The sequence below is a fragment of the Mesoplodon densirostris genome, chromosome 8 (genome assembly GCF_025265405.1).
Source record: "Mesoplodon densirostris isolate mMesDen1 chromosome 8, mMesDen1 primary haplotype, whole genome shotgun sequence".
NCBI lineage: Eukaryota > Metazoa > Chordata > Mammalia > Artiodactyla > Ziphiidae > Mesoplodon > Mesoplodon densirostris.
The window spans coordinates 95,575,262-95,600,944 of NC_082668.1; the positions used below are offsets into that span (position 1 = coordinate 95,575,262).

The following is a 25,683-nucleotide window of genomic DNA, read 5'->3' on the forward strand; positions in this document are numbered from 1 at the left end:
TGCTTTCAAATTTTACTCTACATACACTGGCATCCGTCTGTCTGGGCTATTTATTTATTTATCGTTGGGGAGGATGACAGATGTGGGTTCATCTCTGCCTCACATGGACTGATTTTCAATTCCCACTTGTGATACAAACATGATGTGACACAACAGCTAGAAACACCTGCAGTGCTTCTGAGCTGCAGACACACGACCAGGGTCTGTCCCTACCTCCGCCCCCACTTTGTTCCTCACCTGAAGGAGGGAGACAGCCCGGCAGAAGCTGTTTTCCTTTATAGCAGAGTGATTCAGAAAACTGGCTTAATAAAATCCATAAATCTGAGCAACCTCCTCTTACCTGCTCTGTGGAGGCAATTTTTCCTGCATTCATTTTCTCCTCTAGTTTCTCCAGTCTTCCCCGCAGAGACAGCTGTAAAAGGTAGCTGGGAACATTATCTTTTAGGGTTCCTACTCCTTCCTTCTCTCTTTTGTCAACCCCCTCCCTGCTCAAGTATCTCTCTTTTCTACGCAATTGATGATAGGATTCTGTACCCTCATTTTTTTGGTAAGACATGCCGTTTTTCTTTGTTTGGATTGATGTTCACCTTCCCTTTATCAGTTCTCTTACCACCTGCCTCGGTCCCCATCTCTTCCTTGTTAGTTGTTTTCTTTTGCTTCCCCTCCTCCTCCTCTTTTTCCCTCTCCTTCTCTTCCCCCCATTTGCCTGATTTATAATTTTCTTTTATTCTATTTCTGGCCATATAGAATCTTCCTTCTTCCCCATGGGTACCTGCTCTTCCCTTACTTCTGTTTTGGTACTTTAATTTACCCATTCTTTAAACATTTCCCAGATGTCTACTATGCACCAGGAAAAAAATGTCCTTGGTGGAACTTGGCCCCTGTTTCTTTGAGTAGTAAAGTTAATAACTGTCACTGACGAGCAACAACAAGAACAAAAATGGTTTGTAAAATTTAGATTTTTTAGAGCTGGAATGGACTTCAAGGTTCATCTGGTCCAGAGATTTTCAAACTCCTCAGAGCCCGATTACGGGCTACTAGGTATGTAATCAAAGAAATGAGGATTTGTAGGGGCTCTGGCTCTCCCAACCCAGCTTCAAACTGAGGACTTGGGCTTTTAGATATTTTATGTCTTGGGGATTCTTTGTAAGATTTATTTGAACAAAGAGTTCTAAGGTTAAATCATGTTTGAAAGTAATTTCCTAGTGTAATCTCCTTTGACAAATGAGGAGAAAGGCTGGGAGAAGTTAAGTGACTTGTCTAAAGCCATCCAGTGAATAGTGACAAACCTAGGGTACAAGTGTAGCTTCTGGCCCAGCGTTCTTTGGGTAAGGCATACCGTGTCCTCAGTCTCTCAGCTTTCTAGTCATTGCATCTATTTAATATAGCTTATTCTTATCTACTATAAACCTAGCTTTCTATAGAGTATCTGTTCTCTGCCTATACTGTTGTTTCTTAACCTTTCAAGCATTATATCTTACACTTAAGGAAAAAATCCAAACTTGGGGACCTTTCCATTTGGCTTTAGGTTGGCACTGGTAGTAACCTTACATTTTATACTGAAAGTCATCGCTAGGAGAGCTACAGGTAGTCAGAGGTCATTCCCCGTGGCTCTGCTGGGTCCTGTGAAACGTCTCACTGCCGGAAATAGTTCTGAGTGTTCCCGTGTCATTGCGTCAAATCCACCTATAGATTTCCGTTCACCCTTACTTTAATTTAAGTCTATTAATCCATTCCTTCTGGGAGAAGACTTGGTCTACAATGAAGGCTGAGTTAAAAAACTGAAAAAGGGGACCACAATCCCAATACAATGTTATGAATCTTGTCTAAACGTCAATCAGACAAACACATTTGCTGTCTTCCTACTATAGACCTTTTTAGGGGAAAACTGGGAATGGCTGGTTTTTCTAAGGAAAATATAGTTTCTCTTTTAGGTAGGCAGTTCTAAAGGCTCTCATCCATCATTAAGAAGCTTTAGGATTAAAAATAAGGTATCTCCACAGAATACCAATGGGGATTCTTGGGACAGTCTGGCACAGAAGGGGGAGCTCAGGAGAGGAAGCAAAAGCAGACGTTGTTTGGCTTGTAACAAACAGAACAGCCATACACAACATGAAGCAGCGCTAATGACGCCTTCACTGTTCAACATCCCCTCGGCTCAGGGTGAGCAGGGCCAACCGTCCTCAGGTCCTGGACCCAAGTGGCCCGCTGCCCAGAATCTTCGTCTCAGCCCATGTGTGTGCCTCAGGGAGAGGTGAGCGTCCTGGGGCATGTGCTCCCTGCCCCACCTCCTCCTCTGTCCTTTCTGCTGGCACCACACTGCAAGGTGAAAGCCCAGGCATGCTTCCCAGCACAACCCTGAGACTTTATGTCTGTTTGAGCTTAAAGGAACAAAAGAATGCTGTGGTGAGACCGAAGCTGGCTCTTGAGGACGCAGTCATTTCACAGCCGTGGCTGACCTGGGGCGTTAGTCTCTGTCATCTCCTGTCACCATGAGATTGACAGAGCGGGCAGAGGCAGCCGAAGAGATGAGCAGCCTTTTCTGGTGCAGCTCTTCCCACTTACTTCTGTTGGCAGCTACCGAATCCAGCATCGGCTTCAGTTTCACATTGACCTTCACCAATGCCTAAAATACAACAAAAGCAGGTGGGGGAGAGAGGAACCGGAGTCACTGCCATGATTTTCTAGCTTTCAGCTGTGAGGAGAATGGCAACTGGCTGTAAGAAATGAAAGTGATGATTATTTTGGTAAACATGAGCTATTTATAAGAAGTAAATATGCACTTAGCACCACTGTGTTGTATTAACAGAGCTTATATAGAAAATGAAAAAATAAGACAGATGTCTGTGCACTCCTCCAGGGGGCCCCAGCCAAGTTGATTATGATCCTGTTTTAAATTCACATCAAACAGGAAACAAAATATGCAGCTCACACGGTCTACTAGTATGTGTATCTTTGCCTGCTAGGGAGGGCTCCAGCTCTCAACAGATCAGGAACTGAAATTTTTACAAAAATAAACCTACCATTTGCTCCACCAAAGATGACTCTGGGTGGACTCACGTGAATGAGAAAGGCCAGGTAAAATCCTGAGATGAGAGGAGCTCATTTTTAAAGCACAGGATCTGGGGACTGTGCTAAATGTACAGATCACCATGAGAATATGCATGGAAATAGACACTAGAGAAAAGAAAAAGGGTGTGGAAGAGAGGGACAGATGGAGGGGTGCAGGAGAGAGGAGGGAGAGAAAATGTAGGGTGGGGCTGGAGGCCGACTGACCACAAGGCTAAGGAAGCTCAGGATTCAGGGTCCTCACTTTTAGGAGACCCTTCTAAATATTCCTTTTTTGCACTTAATTTTGTGTTATTTTTTAAAAAGGGTCCCCAACTCCCAAATGGTACAAACTTTCAGCCTCACAAAATGTGGATCACTCCTCTGAGGGAACAAAGCAATGAATGAAACAGGGATCACAGGGCTGCGGGGCTTTAGCCCCTGGAAAGGTAATGGTCCCGCTTAATGCCTTGGGTCAGCATTCTGTGGCCACAGATTATACTCCCAGTCCCATGGAGACACCCTGCAGGTGTGTCTCGTTCATCACAAGGGGAACAAAAGGTGACCGGTGACTAAACCACCGTGGTTGCAGGACACCTCCTGAAAAGCCTTCTCCAAGCCGGACCCGTAGTTAGCGGGTACTCCAGAGCGAAGTCCTCCAACAGGAAGAACAATAGCTCTTTCTGTTGAGGATGGAATCCCCTAAGCATGACTGCAAACCACCTGTTAGGAGGACCTGAAGTATCCCCTCAAATAACCCTCTGCTCTGGGGAGTTTCAGGGATACAAGTGAAGTGTAACTAGATATAAGGTAAGTGGGGGGTTGAAAGCCCAGAAATACGTAGGGATCCTGTTGAGCGGCGAGCGCTCCACCGTGGCGGTGTCCCCTCACACTCGTGTCCCTTAAACACAGCATGTTCCTGCTTTTATAAGCGATGTTTATCACACCAAGCAACAACGTCTAATTTGAAATCAGATGTATTTGTTATTCCATATGGTAATAAATCACAGCAACATAATAATTGAGGCAGTGATCAAAATCCCCTTTACATCCATGAGAAAAATGCAGGTGCCTGTGTTCTGCTCAATGCAGTGTTTTTATTTAGACAATAGTGTAAGAGGTGGCGACGAATGCCATGGTTTTTAGTATCGTTTGGCACTGGCTCCTCTTCGCTCTGATCAAGCCTTTTAATTAAACTGACTACTATAATTCCTATGGAAATAAGTGTTTACGTTATTTTCCTGCCACAAAAGCATTTCTCTAGAACTTATTTTTTTTTTTAATCCCAGGAGCACAAATTGGAACTTTTTTCTGCATGAAATGTAATTAAAAACTCATTTGATTACTATAGTTCTGGCTCTGTTTTACTTATTAAATTCCTGTAATCAGTTTTCTTTTATGAAGCTGCTGGGAAATAATCTCAAAAGCAACACATTTTTCTCTTCCTTGGCAGGTTCCCGAGCATTTACTAAATTACGTTCATAGCACCTGCCCATGATTCGAATTACTCCACCGATTTATTCCTTAAACTATTTAAGTTTATTTGGCTTAGCCCCAAACAGATTGCTTTCCTTTATCTAGCTTTTTGTTCGCTGTCTTGCTTTCTTTGTGTTGAATAAAAAAATTCTTTTGGGAGGGGTACATTATTTCTCAGAATTCCTTCTTCTATTTCATATTCTCCTTAAACACAGAATTGCCACACTGGAATATCGTTTTCCTCTAGTCAGGTGCTGGTTCTAGGCAAAGGTAGCAAGAATCTCGAAGAATTATTCTTACACTATAAATTTGTTATATAAATGCAGTTAGCTGGAAGAATATGGAGCTATTAGAATATTAGGAAGGCAAGGGATTATCCACAAACCTAAATTCCAAGGTTTACGGTGATTACGTGCAATGTACCATCAGCAAGAGAATTGCTCCCAGTATTTAGAAAGATATGCGTATTCCTACAAACTTCTCATCAGCAAGTGACACCCGATGAGTTCTGTGCAAATGCTACTGGTCTCTGTCTCGTTGGACTAACTCTTCTCTTAGCAAACACCCATCTGCCCACTCTCCCTGTACACACAGAGTGACTCTAAAGGTTATGAGTGTGGCACCATCCACCACAGGATGAGTCCCTTCTGTGACATCCCCGTGGTGTGACCATTCAGTGTTTAAACACGTCCGGAGGCAGGGAACTCACTACCTCCCTGGCTGGGGTTGTCGATTTACTCTTTGTTCTGATTTTAGAATGTTGTTCTTTCTACTGAGCTGAAAACTATATCCCTGTAATCGCCCTGATGGTTCTAATCCTTGGGGTGCTCTCCCTTTAAACTCGAATCTACTGAGCAGTAGGCTAATGACTCATGTGCTGCTCCAAGTGTAGGTTAGGATTGATTTATTGACCTCAAAACCCAACTTGGGCTGTGTATGGATGTCACTGAGACTCCCAAGCTCACTGCAGCTCCCCAACCCTGGCCCATCACAGACAGGACCCTGGATACTTGCCTAACTTGGGGACACAGCCCTGGGCACCTAGTCATCCAGGTAGCAGAGGGGCCACTTGCTTCCTCATTCCTTTCACACTCCACTGTTGAGTCCACTTGTGACCAGCATGTACAGTTTATTCCATATTTTATTTATGTTTTTAATAAGTAACACATTCACTAGTCCAATGAATACAAAGGGTACAAAACATAGTGTTAAAATCTCCTTTCATCCCTGCCCCAGAGATTTAGTTTCCTTCCCTAGAGGCAACTGATGTTATCAGTTTCTTGGGTGGATTCAATAAACATTTTATGCCTATGTAAGCATAAATACATAGAATATATATATATATATATAATGTATATATGTATAATTAGGTTGATTCCCTCATCATTTGCAGTGTTTCTTTCAGAGAGGGAGTGAAAGCAGAAACTTGTGGAACAACATTATTATGATAATGCTTGAGTGAGACTAATCACACTGTGTAGAAATTAGCCTCTGGAGTATACAGAGAGGAGAGGGATCAAATTCCAATTTTCTATTGCTATGCCACTGAATTTTTCTTCTGCAGAGCTTCATCTGCTGTGAATCCTATCTAGTGTAGTTTTCCTCTTAAAAATTGTAGTTTTCATTTCTAGAAGTTTGATTTGGGTCTTTTTTTATATCTTCCATGACTCTGTTTTTCATGCCCAATCTTTCCTCTACTCTCTTGAACATATAAAATGTAATAAATGTCTTAATGTCCTTCCTTATCAATTCTATGATCTGTGTCATTTCTTAGTGTGAAATGAACTGATTGATTTTTCTCATTATTATGGGTCAGATTTCTTGCTTCTTTGCATGCCTGGCAATTCTTGATTGGATATCAGACATTGTGAATTTTATGTTGTTGGGTTCCTGATTTTCTTTTCTTTATTTAAATTTCTTTAAACATTTCTCAGTTTTATTGGAGAATGCAGTTTTTTTTTTTTTTTTTTTTTTTTTTTTTTTTTTTTTTTTTTTGCGGTATGCGGGCCTCTCACTGTTGTGGCCTCCCCCGTTGCGGAGCACAGGCTCCGGACGCACAGGCTCAGCGGCCATGGCTCACGGGCCCAGCCGCTCCGCGGCATATGGGATCCTCCCAGACCGGGGCACGAACCCGTATCCCCTGCATCGGCAGGCGGACTCTCAACCACTTGCGCCACCAGGGAGGCCCGAGAATGCAGTTTTGACGGTTACTTGGAAATAATAATTAGATCCTTTTGAGGCATGCCTTTGAGCTTTGCTAGGTGGGTCCAGAGCAGCTTTAGTCTAGGGCTAGTCTGGCTCCACTACCGAGACAGTGATCTTCTGAGAACTGTCCCCAGAACTTCATGTATTTCGGGTTTTTCTCCACACTTCAGGGTGGTGGGACCACGGACTCCTCCCAGGCCTGGGTGAGCTCTGAGCATTGCTCCGCCTTCTCCTGTTTGCCGGTGGTCTGCAGCAGCAGTGGTTTCCTCACGTGCCTGGGTGGACAGCACCGCAGGCTCAAGGCCCTCGGCAGATCTCTGGAGCCCTCTCTTCTCTGCTGCTCTTCCCTGGGGACTCTCCCTTCCTTGGCCTCCCCAGACTCCTGCCTCTGCCTCATCTCAGTGGGACCATCGAGCTCTGCCTGGCTTCCCCTCCCTGTGCTGTGGCCTGGACACCCTCCCCAGGGAGTAAGCTGGGGCACCTGGAGGGCCCATTTCATTTGTTCCCCTTTCTCAGGAATCACTGTATTGTGTTGCCTGTTGCCCAGTGTCTGAAAACTGTTGTTTTATGTATTTTTCTGTTTGTTTCTTGGCGGTTTTCTTTTCCCCCTGTTACTCTGGTCCAGCAGTGGAAGTCCCTATAATTGGTTTTAAACAGCTCTGTCTTGGGTACTATCGCATGAGCTCCGAGGGAGACTGGAAACAAGGCCTGTATCTTTGGGTCTCAGTCATCTCTGAGAACAGCACTCGTCCCCTACTCCACCCACAGAGCAGTGGCAGGAGGATGGGGTGAGGCCAGGACGGGTGGGGTCAGTACGTTCTGACCTGCTACAAGATCCTGCGGTAAAAGCAACCTGAGAATGAGCCCCTTGGGAAATGAATATAGTATTCTGTCTTATTACCATTATTGCTGAGAGCTTGTTTTTATCACTTCGCTAGGCTGCTAGGAGTGTGACTCTTGCTTTCCCGCTGCCATCAGGATCCACATCTGCTATCATCTGGCCCCATGTGTGCTTATTAGTTGACCACAATCACTTCTTGGAGCTCAACTGCTGGACAGATGGAGGCAGGTGTGGGACAGGGGAATAAGCAGAGAAAGCCAGGCTCTTAGAAAAAGTCCCTGCACCTACAGTCTTGCAGAGGGGAGAGAGGAACACCACCAAATTAAAACCAGATTTTCTTGGACCCTGAAAATCTCCAACTACGTCATTAATACCTTTAAAAAACTTTGAGGAAATTATCTGAGCTGGCTGTTTATTTATTTTTTTAAAAGACAAAGAGGGAAGATGGTTTTTACTTCCTATTGTTGACTCATGTATTTCCAGAGTGTTGGCAATAAGAATTATATTTTCCGCTGTCCTCTATCCCCACCTTACCCAAAAGAAATAATCACAAACTAAGAGATACAATGCATGGCAGAGAAGAAATTAAAATATTTTTTAAATATCAATTTTTTGATAAAATATGAAAATAAACTTGGAGCCCCTCTCAAATATCTTGTTTGAGGCAATATCCCTGTAATGAAGATGTGATCACTTTTCTACCATGATTATTTAACTTCCTGGGTGAAAATGTCCAAAAGCTGACTTGGGTGTTGGTGTTTTGAAAAGGAAAGTAATTGAAGACACGAATTCTGCAGTAGACAGCTGGTGTCATGTCTGCTCAGACCATCAACAGAAGGGGCAAGAACGCATGCAAGGGGTGGCAGCTCCTGAAATTCTCTTGAATTCTCGAGACTGGCCAGCCACATGTGTAAAGAGTACCTATCTCCAAGAAACAAAGGAGGCTTCTACTTAAGCTATGTGACTTCAGAGAGAAGTGGCTAATTGTGCAGCGAACCCAAACTTTTAAATTAGTGAATTGTTGAACTGCTCATCCTTCTTGGTTCCCAAAGGTAAAGACTATTCATCGTTGAGTCTGACATATTCCTGAATTTTACATGTCATGTTGCAATGCTGTGGTTGCTAAGAATCCCAATTGGCTTGTCAACCTTCTGTTCTTCCATTGTGTTGTAAAGGCCAGAGCCAGTGAACTGATTGTCCTGAACTGAACTCATGGCCTTCCTCCGAACCCTCCTCTGCTCTCAGGTTTACTCCCTCAGGGAGCTAAGCATTACCTCTCCACCCAGCTGCCCAACCCAGCAATCTACGGATCATCCGTGACCTCTGCCTCTTCCGCCGCATCCAAAATATCACCAAGTCCTCTCAATCCTACTTCCAAGTTCTCTCCGTGTGTCAGTCCATTGCCATTCCTACCACCCTACTTCAGGCTGCCCTCACTTCTCCACTGCCTTAACCTCCTGCAGCTCCTACCTGGGCTCCCTGCTTCCTCCCCTGGGTCCTGTCCAATCAACTCTCATTGTAGCCATCCTGGTCAATCAAAATCACACAGCCGAGTTGGCTGCTCTCTACCCTGAACCTTTGGGTGGCTCCCATATGATATGAATGTGTTGTAAGACCCTACCAGAAAAGGAGAATTGTGGGATTAAAAGGGAATGAAATCCAGAAATAACACAGAAAAGAAAAGAACCATAAAGCCCAGTGGAAAATCTGAGTTATGGTACAAAAGCAGAATTTGGAAATGCTAAAATAATCCCTTTGAGTCTTCTAGAAAACCTGAAATACACATCTTTCTATGCATCTTAACATTTTTCTGAGGAAGGAAATAAGCTAAACTCCACATGGTGTGTTTGGCAGGGAAGTAGATGAAGTGTTAGGTACTACATGTGAGAGCAGACGGAGCTGTGGGTCCAGATGGGGGGCAGCAAGCAGATTCCCCCAGACCTCACGCCTCCCCTCCCCAGTTCAGTGGCCTTCGAAACCCAAGGTTGTGTAAAAATTAATTTGCATTAAATTACTTAAGATAATGTATTAACTACCACAGGAGGCTTCCAGCAGTTTTTAAAACTTGCTTTGGAAAACAAATAATCAAACAATAATGGTGAACACAGAAGTGAGCCAAGACTTCTTTGGATAAATGTTTTTAGACATTTACATTAAAAATACCACCTTTAAAATAAAGCTTTAGTATGTAACTTGATCAAGTTGGAAAATTAGTAATAATTGTTTATATATGTCACACATGTACCTGTGCCAGGCACTGTGTTCTATTGGGTTCTTCCCTGGCTAGAACACAATGGAGTTTAAAAGGCTCTAGCCTTATGACTTCTGCCCCACTGGGGATGGAGTCATTTACTCCACAAGGACTGTGGTATCTCTAATAGAGACTGGTAGTTGCCTTCCCACCTCCCTTAAGCTTAGGAATGGCCAGGGAGGTGCAAGCAGAATTCAGAAAGAGGAGCTTCTGAGAAGACTCTTAAATGGGACTTTATTCAGTTGGGAAGTGCATCCTTTTGCCCCTGCCCCTATCTCCTTCTTGCTGCTGGAATATTAACACGATGGCTGGAGCTACAGTGACCATCTTGTGACTATGAGGCAACCTTGAGTATGGCAGCCATGTCCTAAGGAAAGATAAACAGGGACTGGGTCTCTGATGGCTATGGAACTGCCACATCATAGCAACCTAGAACTGACTTCTCTGGATTATTTTTATCAGAGAGAGAAGTAAATTTCTATTTTGTTTAAGCTATTGTGATTTCAGATCTCTGTTACTAGTAGCCGCATGCAATTCCTAATTGAGAGAATTGATGTCAGGTTGTAGGTCTCTATTTTATGGCTACCTGTGTAGGTGTCAAAGGATTTAGGCATCTTGATGCTTGAACAGATTGATCCCCTGCATCGGGTAGTTGTGAGTTAACTTTTTTTGGCAGTGGATTATAAGTGAACTGCAGTAGACAGCAGAGGCTATATACAGTCCCTTTACCCTTCCTCAGGTAAAAATCCACTCCATGTGCTCTGAGTAGGAGCATAATTCAATCCTGACCAACACCAGTGACTGGTGTAGCAATGTGGATGTGGGTGTGGCTCAAGCTAAGGCAATCAGAGGTCTCGCAAGGTTTTCCCCAGAACTATTGGAAGTGAGGCTTTCTTTTTCTTCTTTCTTTTGGTGTGATAATACCTAGAATGAACATGACCTTAGAGCTGCCAGGATGTGTGAGGAAAGCTTGGTTGAGAATGAAACCAAAACATAGCTAGGAGGCAGAAGAAAGGGGGTGTCTGTCTTATGATATCCTTTGAATCCCCTGGATGTGGCCACTTGCTGCCCAGTCACCTGCACCTCTAAGCTCCCCAGTTGCTTGAGCCAACAAACTCCCATTTCTGCTCAAGCTCATTTGAGGGAGTTTCTGAGCTCCAAATCATGGGCCTTTTGCTATGGTCCCGTATTGTTCTGTCACCCCAGGAATTACTTGAGATTGAAACCCCCCACCAGACTTTGAACTGGTGGCTGGCATAAGGGAGTCTCAGCTTGCCCAGCATAAAAGGTTGCTGCTAATACTCACCAGGCAGCCCTCTCTACCCAAGTTCATGAGAGTCAGGGACCAGCTAGCACTTTTCTCTCTTCTCCTTGAACCCCCAGAGTCTGCCAAACAGACTCTTTAAAAGGTTTTAAAGGTTGCTGAGTCTGAACCGCCCATGCTGTGGGGACTCAGAAGACCCTAACAGAGGATGCCAACTCCCCCTGGTGGCAAAGTCAGCTGACCTACGGGATTTCGGCTTCCAAGAAGGAGGACTCAAAAGGACCCGGGTGACGGCGTCAATTTAGCCTGCGTTTTTCCTAAGGACCAGGTGAACTCAGACAGAAAGGAAAAACAGCGACTAGCTGTTATTTTCTCCTTAGTGGAAGCTCAGTGTCACTCCACATTTATCACATCGGGTGAGAGTCTCTTTCCAGTTGGGAAAACTATTTTTCTATATGTGATATTAACTCTGCAGATCTGTTACAGCAGTAACAGTTGTAGTATCTATTCAGCAGTAACAGGTTGGCTATGTCTGGTTTTTGCAAATGCCAAAAAATATCGTCAGATCTTTCTGTTTTGTTGTGACATTTGAGAGCTTAAAATCTAAATAATGTGAGAGAGTTACCCAAATTAGCAGTAAAGATGATAAAGCCACAGAGGTAATACTTAGTATGAGGAGGGCAAGCAAGCTCGTTAGAATCCAACGTAAGAATGATTCAGATCTGTAATCGGAATCCTAAGGGCATAGTCTAGCCAAGCTATAACACTGATGTTTGTAGCATCAATTCTAATCTCCTGAAAGCTAATTACAGTACTAGTAATAACTTAGAAAGAAAGACATCATTTTCTTTCCTAGGTTGGAAGCAGATTAATAGTGACTGTAAAAGTGAAAATGCTTTATTGAAATTTTCTCTCCCTCTTTTCTTACCCTTTCCATTTCCTTCCTAATCTCTCAAGTTTCTTGTTTCGCTTATTTTATTTACATGCTCAAGGGATTCCTTTGTGGAAAATGATATTTACAAATGAGATTAACATTAGGAATTAATGAGGCAGGAATTTTAGTCTCCTTGGATTAACAGCATTGTTATTTCCATAATACAAGGCAAGAGTTTTAAATACAATGTCCACTGGGTCAGGCCAGTAAAGTTGATGAATGAAACAGGCTGCATGATACAGTTGGGAGTGGTGGGGCCTTTGGCAAACTGGATACGTTACACGTTATAAACAGTGTTCAACTGAATGAGACATGTCGGTGGGCCGAGTCTACTCTGAAGGCCACCCACTCGCTCTCGGTGAGAGAGAGTAAAACACATCTTGCCAAAATGAACTAATAGCTACTGAGTACTGAATGTGTCCAGTGTTCATTAAACCTCACAACATTGTGGAGAGATCAGTATTGTTGACCCTGTTGTGACAGATAAGGAACCTGAGATTGCGGAAATCAACTTAAAAGGGCCAAAGTTTACATGGATAAGTGTACAGCAGAGCTGGAACATCAGTTCAGGCCTGCCTGAGGACAAAGCCCCTGGTGTCTTCCCATGAGGGATCTCAGTGGGATGTTGGTGATGACACGTGCCTCACACTTGACTACAGCGTCCGGACACTGGAGCAACTTTTCGGTTCTAGTGTCCTCGGCACTGCTTCAGGACAAATTCACAGGAGGGAGGTAGCTTCACGCCACCTCCCAAACATTAGGTGTAGACAGTGAATCTTTTATCTGTGACTCCTCTTTTCAAGCCTACCCTGGGAAAATAAAGGTTTTAAGCGGTAAATCACGGCAGGCCTAAAGATGGCTCCTGTACACGGGAGCAAGGAGACCACTTCTTCTGTTATAATGAGCCCTCTAGGATTCTGTCCTAGGTTATCCTGTTGGTTGGGTTTTCAGAGCACACTGGTAGCTAATCAATCATGTTCACTGTGTAGGCAACATCTGACTTGGAAGGAATAGCTGCTGACCCAGAAGCCACAGCCTTTGATGAATGGGGCTTCATGTAAGAGGTGGTTGGAACATGTAAGTAAAACACAGCCACATGGTAATAACAATCCACCTCTCCATACACTGGAATGTTTTCTGGTGAAACTATGCCACTTGAGCTTTTATAGGCACACATATATACACATATATATGTATATATATATATATAATCTATTGTTTCTGAAAAGTTCAATGTGTAAAAAGAACCATTTAAAAAATTTATTTTTTGAGGTGCAAGCATTTGTTTACTATATATATTTTTGTATACTTCTCACATGCCTTGAGCCCTAGGGTTCTCCAAGCATAATGGCTAGGGTGCCTGTGTGGGAGAGGGTTTTACAAACGTGGAATCCCTTGCCCTTAGTGTGAATGGTGTTCTCAGTAAGCTACCATGGTACCTCCTAGAATGGATTCTAGAATACCCTATTATCATTTGCCCTTCTATTTTTTAGCTGATATTTGTACTAATGAACTGCTTAGGGAGTGCCATGCAAATCTGATGATGCCTGAGCATTTCTTGTGAGAGTTTAAAGGTGGTCCTCTTGCCAGCACCAAACAGGGCTCAGATTTGAGATAGAGAGGGAGCCATCAAAGTCTGTGCATCCCAGTGCCCCAGACTGACAGCGAACCAGACCCAAAGAAGCCATGAGAGATGTTTTGTCTTTAGGTAAACATCCTTGGGGACAAAAATCCTCTATTATTTTACTGATCTCTCTCCATATGGTAAGAGAACCTACTTTTTCTTAATTTTACAACATAATAAAGAAAGATTTTGGGGAGAAAGAATAGGAAGACAAAGAAAGGGGTATTTTACACATACCACTGGGTGTATCATTAGCTGGCCTTTTGTCCGTAGAAAGGGTGACCTTTAAGATCTGATGGAAGGTATGTTATTGTGGCTTTATCGCATTGCCAGCTCTCCCAAAGACTAAGATGTGGGAAAAGTTTGTATGTGTGGGGACAGCAGGGCCAATACTCTGAATGTTTTTTTATTAAATTTTTGACGTATAGTTTAAGGAAGGGAACATTAGAATTTTACGAACAAAAACTTCCTAATAGGCGACGTTTTTCTTCTTTTCAATGTTGGGAAGTTTTACGTTAATTTAACTTTCAGATATTGATCATTTAAGATTAAATAAGCATCCCAATAAGAAGACACACTAGATTTGTATTTGAATTAAATTCTAAAGCTTATATGGAAAAATAAACAAGAATACCTAGAAAATACTGAAAGAGTAATGGGGAAGGTGAAACTAGGCTTATCATTAAAATATATTATAAAGCAATATTAATTAAAAGAGCGTGATTAGGCAGACAGAGTAATACAACAGAATAGAAAGAGTAAAAATAGAATTAAATTTAAGGGAATTTGGTATATGATGAAGGTGAACTCTTAAATCATAAGGAAAATGATTAGTCAAAAACTTATGGGGGCTTCCCTGCTGGCGCAGTGGTTGAGAATCTGCCTGCTAATGCAGGGGACATGGGTTCGAGCCCTGGTCTGGGAAGATCCCACATACCACAGAGCAACTAGGCCCGTGAGCCACAACTACTGAGCCTGCGTGTCTGGAGCCTGTGCTCCGCGACGAGAGGCCGCGATAGTGAGAGGCCCGTGCACTGCAATGAGGAGTGGCCCCTGCTTGCCACAACTAGAGAAAGCCCTCGCACAGAAACGAAGACCCAACACAGCCAGAAGTAAATTAAAAAAAAAAAAAACTTATGGGACTTCATGACATTTGTTTTTTTCTTAAATTCCATATATATGTGTTAGCATACGGTATTTGTCTTTCTCTTTCTGACTTACTTCACTGTGTATGACAGACTCTAGGTCTATCCACCTCATTACAAATAGCTCAATTTCGTTTCTTTTTATGGCTGAGTAATATTCCATTGTATATATGTGCCACATCTTCTTTATCCATTCATCGGATGATGGACACTTTGGTTGTTTCCATCTCCGGGCTATTGTAAATAGAGCTGCAATGAACATTTTGGTACATGTCTCTTTTTGAATTATGGTTTTCTCAGGGTATATGCCCAGTGGTGGGATTGCTGGGTCATATGGTAGTTCTATTTGTAGTTTTTTAAGGAACCTCCATACTGTTCTCCATAGCGGCTGTACCAATTCACATTCCCACCAGCAGTGCAAGAGTGTTCCCTTTTCTCCACACCCTCTCCAGCATTTATTGTTTCTAGATTTTTTGATGATGGCCATTCTGACTGGTGTGAGATGATATCTCATGGTAGTTTTGATTTGCATTTCTCTAATGATTAATGATGTTGAGCATTCTTTCATGTGTTTGTTGGCAGTCTGTATATCTTCTTTGGAGAAATGTCTATTTAGGTCTTCTGCCCATTTTTGGATTGGGTTATTTTTTTTGCTATTGAGCTGCATGAGCTGCTTATAAATTCTGGAGATTAATCCTTTGTCAGTTGCTTCATTTGCAAATATTTTCTCCCATTCTGAGGGTTGTCTTTTGGTCTTGTTTATGGTTTCCTTTGCTGTGCAAAAGCTTTGAAGTTTCATTAGGAATAAAGACACAGACCTACTTGAGAATGGACTTGAGGATATGGGGAGGGGGAAGAGTAAGCTGTGACAAAGCGAGAGAGAGGCATGGACATATATACACTACCAAACGTAAGGTAGATAGCTAGTGGGAAGCAGCCGCATAGCACAGGGAGATCAGCTTGGTGCTTTGTGACCGCCTGGAGGGGTGGGATAGGGAGGGTGGGAGGGAGGGAGAGCAAGAGGGCAGGGATATGGCAACAGATGTATATGTATAACTGATTCACTTTGTTATAAAGCAGAAACTAATACAGCACTGTGAAGCAATTATACTCCAGTAAAGTTGTAAAAAAAAAACCACTTATGGGACAACGGGGTAGCCAACAAAACACTAAAGTTGGATTCTGACCTCACACTTCACATTCAATCAAATAAAGCAAAACCAGATGAGTCACAGATATAAATATAAAAAAAATGAAACCATAAAATACTAAAAGAAGTTCTGAGAATTTAAATTTTTTTATAATTTTGTAATGGGAAAGTCATGATCTGTATGACATAAAATCCAGAAGCCATAAAAAAAAGATGAATTTGACTACATAGAATCAGTGTATTTCTGTATAACATAAACAAAGTGAAAAGATATATGACAACCTGGGAAAAACATTTGCCACTTTTGCTACAGATACAGGTCTATTTCTTTAATATATAGTGAGCTCCTACAAATCAATAAGAAAAGACCACCAGCCCAATAGAAAAATGGGCAAAAATATGGAGAGTTTACAGAAAAAAATACAAATGGCTTCTAATAAATAAATCTGTACTAAAAATATGATCAGACTCATTTATGATATGGAAAATACAAACTAAAACTACCATGAGATAGATTTTGCACCATCATATTGGCAAAATTCAAGAAGTTTGGTAACACATTGTCTTGGTAAGAGTGTAGAAGGAGAGGCACCTCAGCCATTGCTGGTAGAAATATAAATTGGTTCAGACTCCACAGAGAGAAAGTTGGCAATACCTATCAAAATTTCAAATGCCCATATGCCAAATGCCCACTAATTCCACTTCCAGGTGTTTGTCGTACAAATAAAGTATGAAGATGATGCATTTACAAAGATATTTATTGCACTTTGTTTACAATAGCAAATTATTAGAAACAACATCAGTGTTCATAAATAATTAATAATTAATTATTGATTAAATAATTTATTCTACATCTTTAAGATCTAATACTCTGCAGCCATCAAAACGAATGTGATAGCTGCTATATGGACACTGAAAAGGAGTGACCTAAAAAATATATTAAGTGTAAGAAAACAAGGTATGGAGCAGGAGAGACACTCTGTTCATATATGTGTATACGTGCATATATATGCACACATACATGTATATGTATACATCCATATATATATTATACACTAACTATATCTCAATAAAAGAAAAAACCAAAAACATTATTTCTGCTTTTGTATAGACTGTTTTTGGATGAAATTGGTTAATAGTGGTTGCCCTGAGGGAGAGGACCTGGGTGACCTGGGGACAGGAGTGTGAGGGAGGACCACTTTTCTCTAATACTTTTGTGCCTTTTGGACCTTTTGAGTTCTGTTCACTGGGTATGTATAAACTATTTAACAATAAAATATTCTACTTAGAAGTGTAACATGAACTGATAAAGGAACTAGCAACTTTTGATCATGTGTTAGAATACTCAATAGCAAGTCATTTCATTGTTAATAAAGAAAGCTTACAAGTACAAGGATAAAAAAGAAATAATTATTTCATAAAGATCAAAATAATATAGTGCTTTGCCACCATGATTCAAAAATTATCTCAGTACCTTAATGCACGCTGTGCTAATGTTGTATGTAAATCCCCTCCCTCCATCCACGTTCCAATAAGGCCCGACTACCTCATTGATCCTAAACATTTCCTCTGAAAATCGATCAATGTCCCCTGCCTGGGCATTAAACAGATTTTGAAAAACTCTTCAATCCGTATCAGTCTCATATCCTTATTTAGTTCCTCAAATTTGCCCTCAGCTGGGAATCGTGCAGGCGACTGTGATTCTGTTGTGTTCACCACTCATTTGAAGGGCCCCATTCATCATCATTTCTAGGCCTTTTCTGATGCAATGTAGCTTGTTCTTTGTCTTTCTTAAAAACTGAATGGCTGTTAAATTATCCATTTATCTTCTTCAGATTTTCTGTTCAGTTTCTCAGGCCCTCTCAGTACTGTCTTTTCTACCTTGTTTGCTGACTTTTCATTTCATTTCCCCTGTTCTTAGAGGCATCTTGGTTCACCATGCTGTCCTTCAAAACAAACTCCCTGCTTCCATCTGCTTTCTGTGTGTTTGAAATCTGCATCACTACTCAGATAGATTTCCTTTTTAAACTATGTCCCTTCGGGATAGCTTTGAACACTTGGAGACATTATGCTTCAATATGTAGGTGGCAGAGTATCTTGGGACAGACCCTACACTGGAGGTCAAAAGGCTTGGTTTCTAAACCTCGCTTTGCCACCGTCAAGCCGGGTCACGGGTGACCTTTCAAGGTTTCACTTCCCTCATTTACAGATGATCTGCAAGCTCAGTTAGATGAACATTCTAGTATTACAATAGCGTGTTGCTGCTGTTTCAGGGGACCTGATAAGGACCTGAGGTTTGTATAACATTAATGCCTGCTCGCACATCATCTCAGGTGGCAGTAAGGTCCTATTGGTCAGAAGCCCAGATTTGAAGGCAGAAAAAAAAAAAAAAAATCTAAGCTCTGTCACTTAATACCTTTGTATTCTTGGGCAAATTACAGAAACTCTGTAGCTTCAGTTTTCACATCTGAAAAGGGGGATGATAGTAGTATCTAACTTGATATTGCTAAATGAATTAAATCAGATAATGCTTGGAAAGTCAGTCTGGTGCCTGGCACATAAGAAGTGCTCAGGAAATGTTGTTACAGATGCACTACACCTTAGTGAGACCGGCAGTTCAGCTATTTACTGTCCAAACTTCCAACAGAGGCTACTGAAGCTTAGAGATGATATTAATGGTAATAACAAGAATAATGACCCACATGTATGGAGGGCTTTAGCATGTAATGTTTACTTTTCCCGAAGCATTTCCACATACTCTATCTCTCTTGTTTCAGACGCTTGGAAAGGCTGGTATTAACTATCATCAGTTCTACTTGCTCCAAGAAGAAAGTCACTTTATAAGGCCGAAGGTGTTTTAAAAAGCAGCAGAGTGGAGTTATTTTCATTCAAGCCTTCAAGCCAGTGGAGATCCCCGTGAAAAGAAAGCTGAGGATAAGGAGCTGTAGGTTTTACTAGTGAGGAGGGGGGACCTGGAAGGGGACCCGTATAAAAACGCTCAGCCCTTACTGCCTCACTTGAGGTCTCTTTTCTCTTTCCCTCTGCCTTCTTCTTCTCTGTATGTCTCTATTGCTCTCTTTCTCCTGTCATATTTAGATTTTCAGCTGTTCACACCACCTGTAGCACTAAGATCATAGGTGACATGTTAAGTCAGGGGCTTGGAGAATCATTCTTTTCCTGTTATTTTATGGTTCTCTAGCTTAACCCTCCCTTTGCTGGTGGGAGACATTCACACGCTGAAACTCCCCCTAATTCACTGAGGCGATTCTGAGCGGCAAGTATAACCTCCCTAGTTTCTCAGCCGTGAAATAAAGACAGAAATGCTAAAGCCCACCACGGGGCAGCTCAGGAATGGTAGGTTATTTCAGGGCATGCTGAAGGCACGCGATGCCGAGGGAACGCAAGACCTTCCTAGCAGCTTTGTGATAGAGCATTCCTTCCCTATCCTCTTGCTACACTGGCTATGCTGCTGATAGAGGCAGCCCCGGGGGTCTCACGGCAGCTGAGTAACAAGCTAGAGACCCCTGCTCTAGCCTGGTGAGGGCAGAGGTTCGGGGCACCCAGTGTGTGCAGGGCATTGCGGCTGACAGAGACAGGGAGTGCAAACAAGAATAATGCGCAATAAAGGAAAATGCAGTGGGTCCCGGAGGCTGGGATACCTACCTCCTGGGCGCAAACACAGGTTTTACAAGGAGCTCGTCCTCCGAGCGGATCCCTCCAGTCAGAACAGGATTCGCTGGAGGGAAGAGGGAAGGGTAGGCCGGGCAGAGGCAGCTGTGTGAGCAAAGGCTCGGGGTGTGGAATATGAGAGGGGAAGCCACCTGGGAAAAGGCAAGTGGCTGGGAACGTCAAGAGCAGAGGGTACAAGGGGAGGAGGGAGAGGGGTGAGCATGGGCAGGTCCAGTGCGCCAGCTTAGGATTTTTCTTCTCTGATGGGGAGGGAGAGTCTGAAGGACCCGCAGCCAGATTTGCTTTAGGAAGGTAACGCTGGTGTTTCGGTGGAGGATGGAATTGAGGGGGTGAAGTGGGGGTGCTGCCGAGCACGACGAGGGTCCAAGGGGAGGCCGCTGGCGGCGGGAGCAGAGTCAGGAGAGCCCAGTACAGGAGGACCCGCAGGAGGGGGACAATCACGACAGGGCAACCAGAAAATCCTAGAGACTTTGGTCCTATGTCAGAGCATATTTGTCTTTTTGATGACATTAGAGGCTTTTTGAAGTTTTCTTTTGTTTTTTGCATTTCCTGTGTGCTCTGAATTCTTTTTTCCTTCAGTGTTTTGATTTGCTTCCTTTCCTTCACATTGGAGGCTTTCCTCAAACCTACGGTGGCCCTTATCTGGTAGCATATATTTACGTGCAAGGCACTGAAAGACTTATTCTGGGCAGTGTATAAAGTGGGGCAGGGGAGCGGGAGAGGCTCTGATTGTCGCTGGGGGTGGGCGTCCTGCAGGGACCTGCCGCTTTCACTGAGGGAGTCCCTAGTGCAAGTACATGCAGATCTTTCTTCTGAAGCTGTTCTCTTTCCCTCAAGAGGAATCCCACTTTTCTGCTCCTGGGACTACCTGGCTGCTGGCACCCTGAGTGCAAAGTAGAGGGGTGTCCTGGGGTCCAGCCAGTCATTCCACAGACTTTTAATTTACACCATGAGTTCTCCCAATTAGTGCTCCGAGAGAAGAGCTCTCTGGTCTCCTGACTTGGCAGCCGTTGCAAAGGCCATTTACCTGGCTGTGTGGATAGCGGGAGATTCCTGAGACCCTTTTTACCAACTTTCAACCTGTCCTCTTGTTTCCAGGCTCAAGCCTCAACCTCATTATTATGGATCGAATTATAACACACACCCTCCACTCAAAAAAAAAAAAAAAAGAGAGATATGCTGAATTCCTAACCCTTGTACCTGGGTACGTGACCTTATTTGGCAATAGGGTCTTTGCAAATGTTATCAAGTTAAGATGAAGTCATATTGCATTAGGGTGGGCCCTAAATCCAAAGCCTGGTCTCCTTATAAAAGAAGGCCATGTGAAGACACAGGAACACAGAGACACAGGGCAGAATGTCATGTAAAGACAGAGGTGGAGATTGGAAGGATTCAGCTACATGACAAGGAACACCAAGGGCTCCTGGCAACCACCAGAAACCAGGAGACAGGCGTGGAATGGATTCTCTTGCAGAGCCTCCAGAAAGAACCAGCTCTTCTGACACCTTGATTTCTGACTTCTAGTCTCCAGAACTGTGAGAGAATAGATTTCTGTTGTTTTAAGCCACCCAGTTTCTTGTATTTGGCTAGGCAGCTGTAGGAAATTAATAGACCCCCTCTTGGCTGAACTTGGACCCTTAAAGTCCTGAACCTGTTCCTTCTGAAAGACAGATCAGCTCTCTTCCTGTTGATGTCCCCTTCTGCAGACATCCTGGGACATAACTTCCTTTCCAGCCTCCAATATTTGGGGATATCTTATGCCCTCTCACATTCTGTTGTCCTTGAGAGTTTATATCTTTTTTTAAAGAAATGCAATGTTATTATTTCTAATCACACTTAATAGCATTAAATAATCAATAAAATATTGAACAAAGGTACTCATTTTAGAATTATGTCACTTAGCAAAAACAACAACAACAAAACAAGCAAAAAAAGTAGTCAAGGACTTCCCTGGTGGCGCAGTGGTTAAGAATCCGCCTGCCAACGCAGGGGACCCGGGTTCGAGCCCTGGTCCGGGAAGATCCCACATGCCGCGGAGCAACTAAGCCCATACGCCACAGCTACTGAGCCTACGCTCTAGAGCCCACGTGCCACAACTACTGAAGCCTGCGTGCCTACAGCCCGTGCTCTGCAACAAGAGAAGCCACGACAATGAAAAGCCCGCGCACTGCAACGAAGAGTAGCCCCCGTGCAGCAACGAAGACCCAATGCAACCTAGAAAAATAAATTTATTTTTTAAAAAAAGGCAATGACTGAATAAATTATGACAAGTCACTGTTTGGAATACTAGGCTGCCGTTTCAAAGGACAATATGAAAATTATGTTAAGGATGTGGAAGCATGTTTTGAACTTTATCTTAAGTGGCCAAAGCAGAATACACTGGTGTACCTGGATGAAAATGTGTTTGCATGTGGACAACAGTATGAAGGGGCATCACAGGAAAAAGAGAATGTGAGTCCTTCTTCCTACCCACAGTCTGCTCTTGACGATTTAGGTGTGCTCTGAGGCCATGTATGTTTTCTCTCCTGTACTCCTCATTTCCTTCCCGGTCCTCAATCGCACATTGTTAATACCCTTACTTACAAGCTGTTCAAGGCATTGTAGGCTTTTTCTATCATGCTCCTTAAAATTCTTCCAGCCTCTTCCCATTTCCTAAGAAAGTTTATATCTTTAAAAAATTCCTATCTTACTTTATGAATGGAATTCTCAGAAGGATGTGGAATAAATTATGGAGGTCAATCCACCATCTTTTATTGGCAACATCAACTCAGTTACAAGTGAAAGTGTTTGGTCAAAGACAGTTTGACATAAAGTCTTTCTGAGAAAGTATTTCTCTGGTAACCAGTTGAACAGAACCTACATTAGCCCATTCGGTGCTCTAGGATTTACTCTCCCTGGAGTCTCTACTCAGATCCCTGTATCCTCCCCTCTGAAGAGTTCAGAGTTTTCCTTTGTAAATGGGAGGTTTATAGAGGTGGAGCACTGCCGGACTAGTGGAACGGCCTTGCACTTCCTCAGGGCAGTGCAGTGGGAAGAAGCAGCAAAGTAAGGCCGAGAAGACCTGGCTTCGAAATTCTGGCTCTGCTGTGTATTAACTGCTTCACTCTGGTTACGTCCACTCGCTTCTGTAGGTTTCAGTTTCCTCATTTATAAAACCTAGACTATTAGACGTTACAGGATTCAGAATGAAGTATCTTCTTCCTTCACAGAGTTAGGGTAAAATTACATTGTGTATGTAAAAGCGCTTTGTAAACTTCAAAATTTAAGCCCTATCCAGTGGCCATTATAGTCAGTATTCAATAAACGTCTGCTTATTGGAAAAGTATGCATAAGGATACCTTTGTATTCTTATGGGCTTTAATACTGAACTTCTTTTCCAAAAACTCAGTCGGATAGAAGTCTTTAACTTTATTTTAGACTCTGGCTACCAGACTCAACAGCTGGGCTGCCATGTTCATTGTACATGAGGTTGAGAGCCTGGCTCCCTCTAGGCACATCTGCTTGCTAAGATGGGGCAATGTGCCTTGAGTGATTTATTTAATATTTTTACGGCTGAGGCTCTGATAACGAAATATAAGAATAGTGAGAGCTGAGGATCCAGATATTGTCTCCTTGAATTCTCTTAGGAGACATTTTGAATAATACAGAGGATTCTGTTTGGCAATAGCATAATAAGAATGCTTTATGTTTATCTCATGCCTCACTTCCCAGCAGCAAAAACAATGCTGACCCTTCAAATGAACTTTAAATTGCAGAGATTTTGGAGAGGCACTTAGAATGCAAAAAACAGTCTTTAAAAGAGGACTTGGGCCTCCCTGGTGGCGCAGTGGTTGAGAGTCCGCCTGCCGATGCAGGGGACACGGGTTCGTGCCCCGATCCCGGAGGATCCCACATGCCGCGGAGCGGCTGGGCCCGCGAGCCATGGCCGCGGAGCCTGTGTGTCCGGAGCCTGTGCTCCGCAACGGGAGAGGCCACAGCAGTGAGAGGCCCGCGTACAGCAAAAAAAAAAAAAAAAAAAAAAAAAAAAAAAAAAAAAAAGAGGACTTGATTCATTTCCTAGTGAAAAATGCAAGTTTTCTTCTCTTTCTCCCTCTTTCCCTCCCTCCCTCCCTCTCTCCCGCCTTCCCTCCCTTCCTTTCTTCCTTCTTTCCTTTTTCTTCTTTAGAGAGTCACAGAAGAGAGGGCCATGAAGAAGACGTAAATCCACGTTTAAAATACGCTTTCTTGAGGAACTGGAAAGTAACTTAAGACGACATTCCAAGCCTTGTATGGACTTGCGGTTAAGTGATTTTTAGCTTCGTGATTTCAAAGCATAAACACTTTTAAAAAGAGTTATTTATGTTGGTCAGCTGGATAGGGAGAAGTAGATCTTATCTTAAATTCTACCCTCAAAAGCCTTATTTTGGGACTTCCCTGGTGGCACAGTGGTTAAGAATCTGCCTGCCAATGCAGGGGACATGGGTTTGAGCCCTGGTCTGGGAAGATCCCACATGCCGCGGAGCAACTAAGCCCGTGCGCCACAACTACTGAGTCTGTGCACTAAAGCCCGTGAGCCACAACTACTGAAGCCCATGTGCTGCAACTACTGAGCCCGCGTGATGCATCTACTGAAGCCTGCGTGCCTAGAGCCTGTGCTCCGCAACAAGAGAAGCCACCGCAAAGAGAAGCCAGCGCAGCACAACAAAAGAGCAGACCCCGCTTGCCACAACTAGAGAAAGCCCGCGCGCAGCAACGAAGACCCAATGTGCCCACCCACACCAAAAAAAGCCTTATTAGGGAGTATACTGTAACTTTTTTTTTACCTAATTCCAGCGTTTTAATATAGATTCATGATGGCAGTTTTGAGCTCATAAAATGCATATGAATAGAAATTAAGTCCTACTGTATAAAGAACAGGTTTTTAAAAGCTGCATGAAATAAATCAAAGTCCATTTTATTTACAAGAAAATGTATACAGAGCTGGTTGCTTTATCAAGTCAAAGTCATTTTTTGGAGGTGGAAAACTTTCTCCAAATCAAACAGCCTGGCATGTCAGGTATTCAGGAAGAACTCTGAGATGTAGCCAAGGGTGTGAAATGCCTTCACCAGCCACATACCATGCTTGATGCAGGAAGCGACATGAACTTTAATGTTCTTCTCTTAATGAGCCCTCTGGGCTATTCAGCACTTCACCCTACAGAGCACACTGTTATTTCGTGTTTGTATTGATAACTGTTAGGCACTGAAGGATCTGAAAAGTCTTCTAAGTCAAAGGACAATTATATTTTAATCATGATAATTTAGTGTTTTATATAATGTTTCTTGGAATCTGTGTATATGTGCTAGCTCTCCCTATCAACTTGACTATTAAAATAATTAGAAGACTATGTTTTCTGCCAATGCTGGAAAAAAGAAAATTTCATGTATTTCTTAGTTGAAAAAGTCAAAGCCCTGAAAAATTCATGGCTATAAACCGGTCTTTTCATGCTAGAATTAAGGACCAACTCAACCATGACGAGAACTAAACCACTTTCTAAGAAGATATCATAGGCCATATACTTCAGATTATGGGCAGGAATATAACAGTGCACACTCCGATGAAAGGTTTTATATATTTATAGATGATAATTTAAAATGACATTATAACCCTACTTCATACATTCCACTGCTTATTAATTCTGCGTCCTGTGTCTCATCATTCACTCTTCTGTTTCTTCACTCGTTTATTCAACAAACAGCAGTTTGAATATACTTAGACACCATTCTGGGTACCAAGAATATGATGGTCCCAAGAAACTAGTCTAACAGGGAAGAAAGACAGAAAAGACAGACAGACAGAAAGATGACCACAATACAGAGTGTTACGTGTGGTTATGAAGAGATAGGTAGAGTAGAAATGCTGAGGAGGAGTAATGGTTTTACAGAGGAGGTGACAGTTTGACCTGCCCTCTTCCAGGCAGAAAGAAGAGGGAGGGAGGTATAAGCAAAGGCAAAATGGACAAAAGGGTTCATGAGTCCTGTGCTTTGGGGCAAATGGTGCATGGGTAACAGGAGATGAGGCCAAGAGGCAGGGGCC

The 25,683-nt window shown here is 42.8% G+C and overlaps 1 protein-coding gene across 1 annotated transcript in view; it reads right to left on the bottom strand.

Annotated features, from left to right (window-relative positions):
- Positions 1–2,467: 2,467 nt before the first annotated feature.
- The window catches only part of PDE11A (phosphodiesterase 11A), a 440,483-nt gene continuing 417,267 nt past the window's right edge, over positions 2,468–25,683 (bottom strand). The window contains exon 20 of the mRNA XM_060106356.1: positions 2,468–2,626. Within this exon, the coding sequence (XP_059962339.1) occupies positions 2,468–2,626 (159 nt within the window). The remainder of the gene's footprint in view (positions 2,627–25,683) is intronic.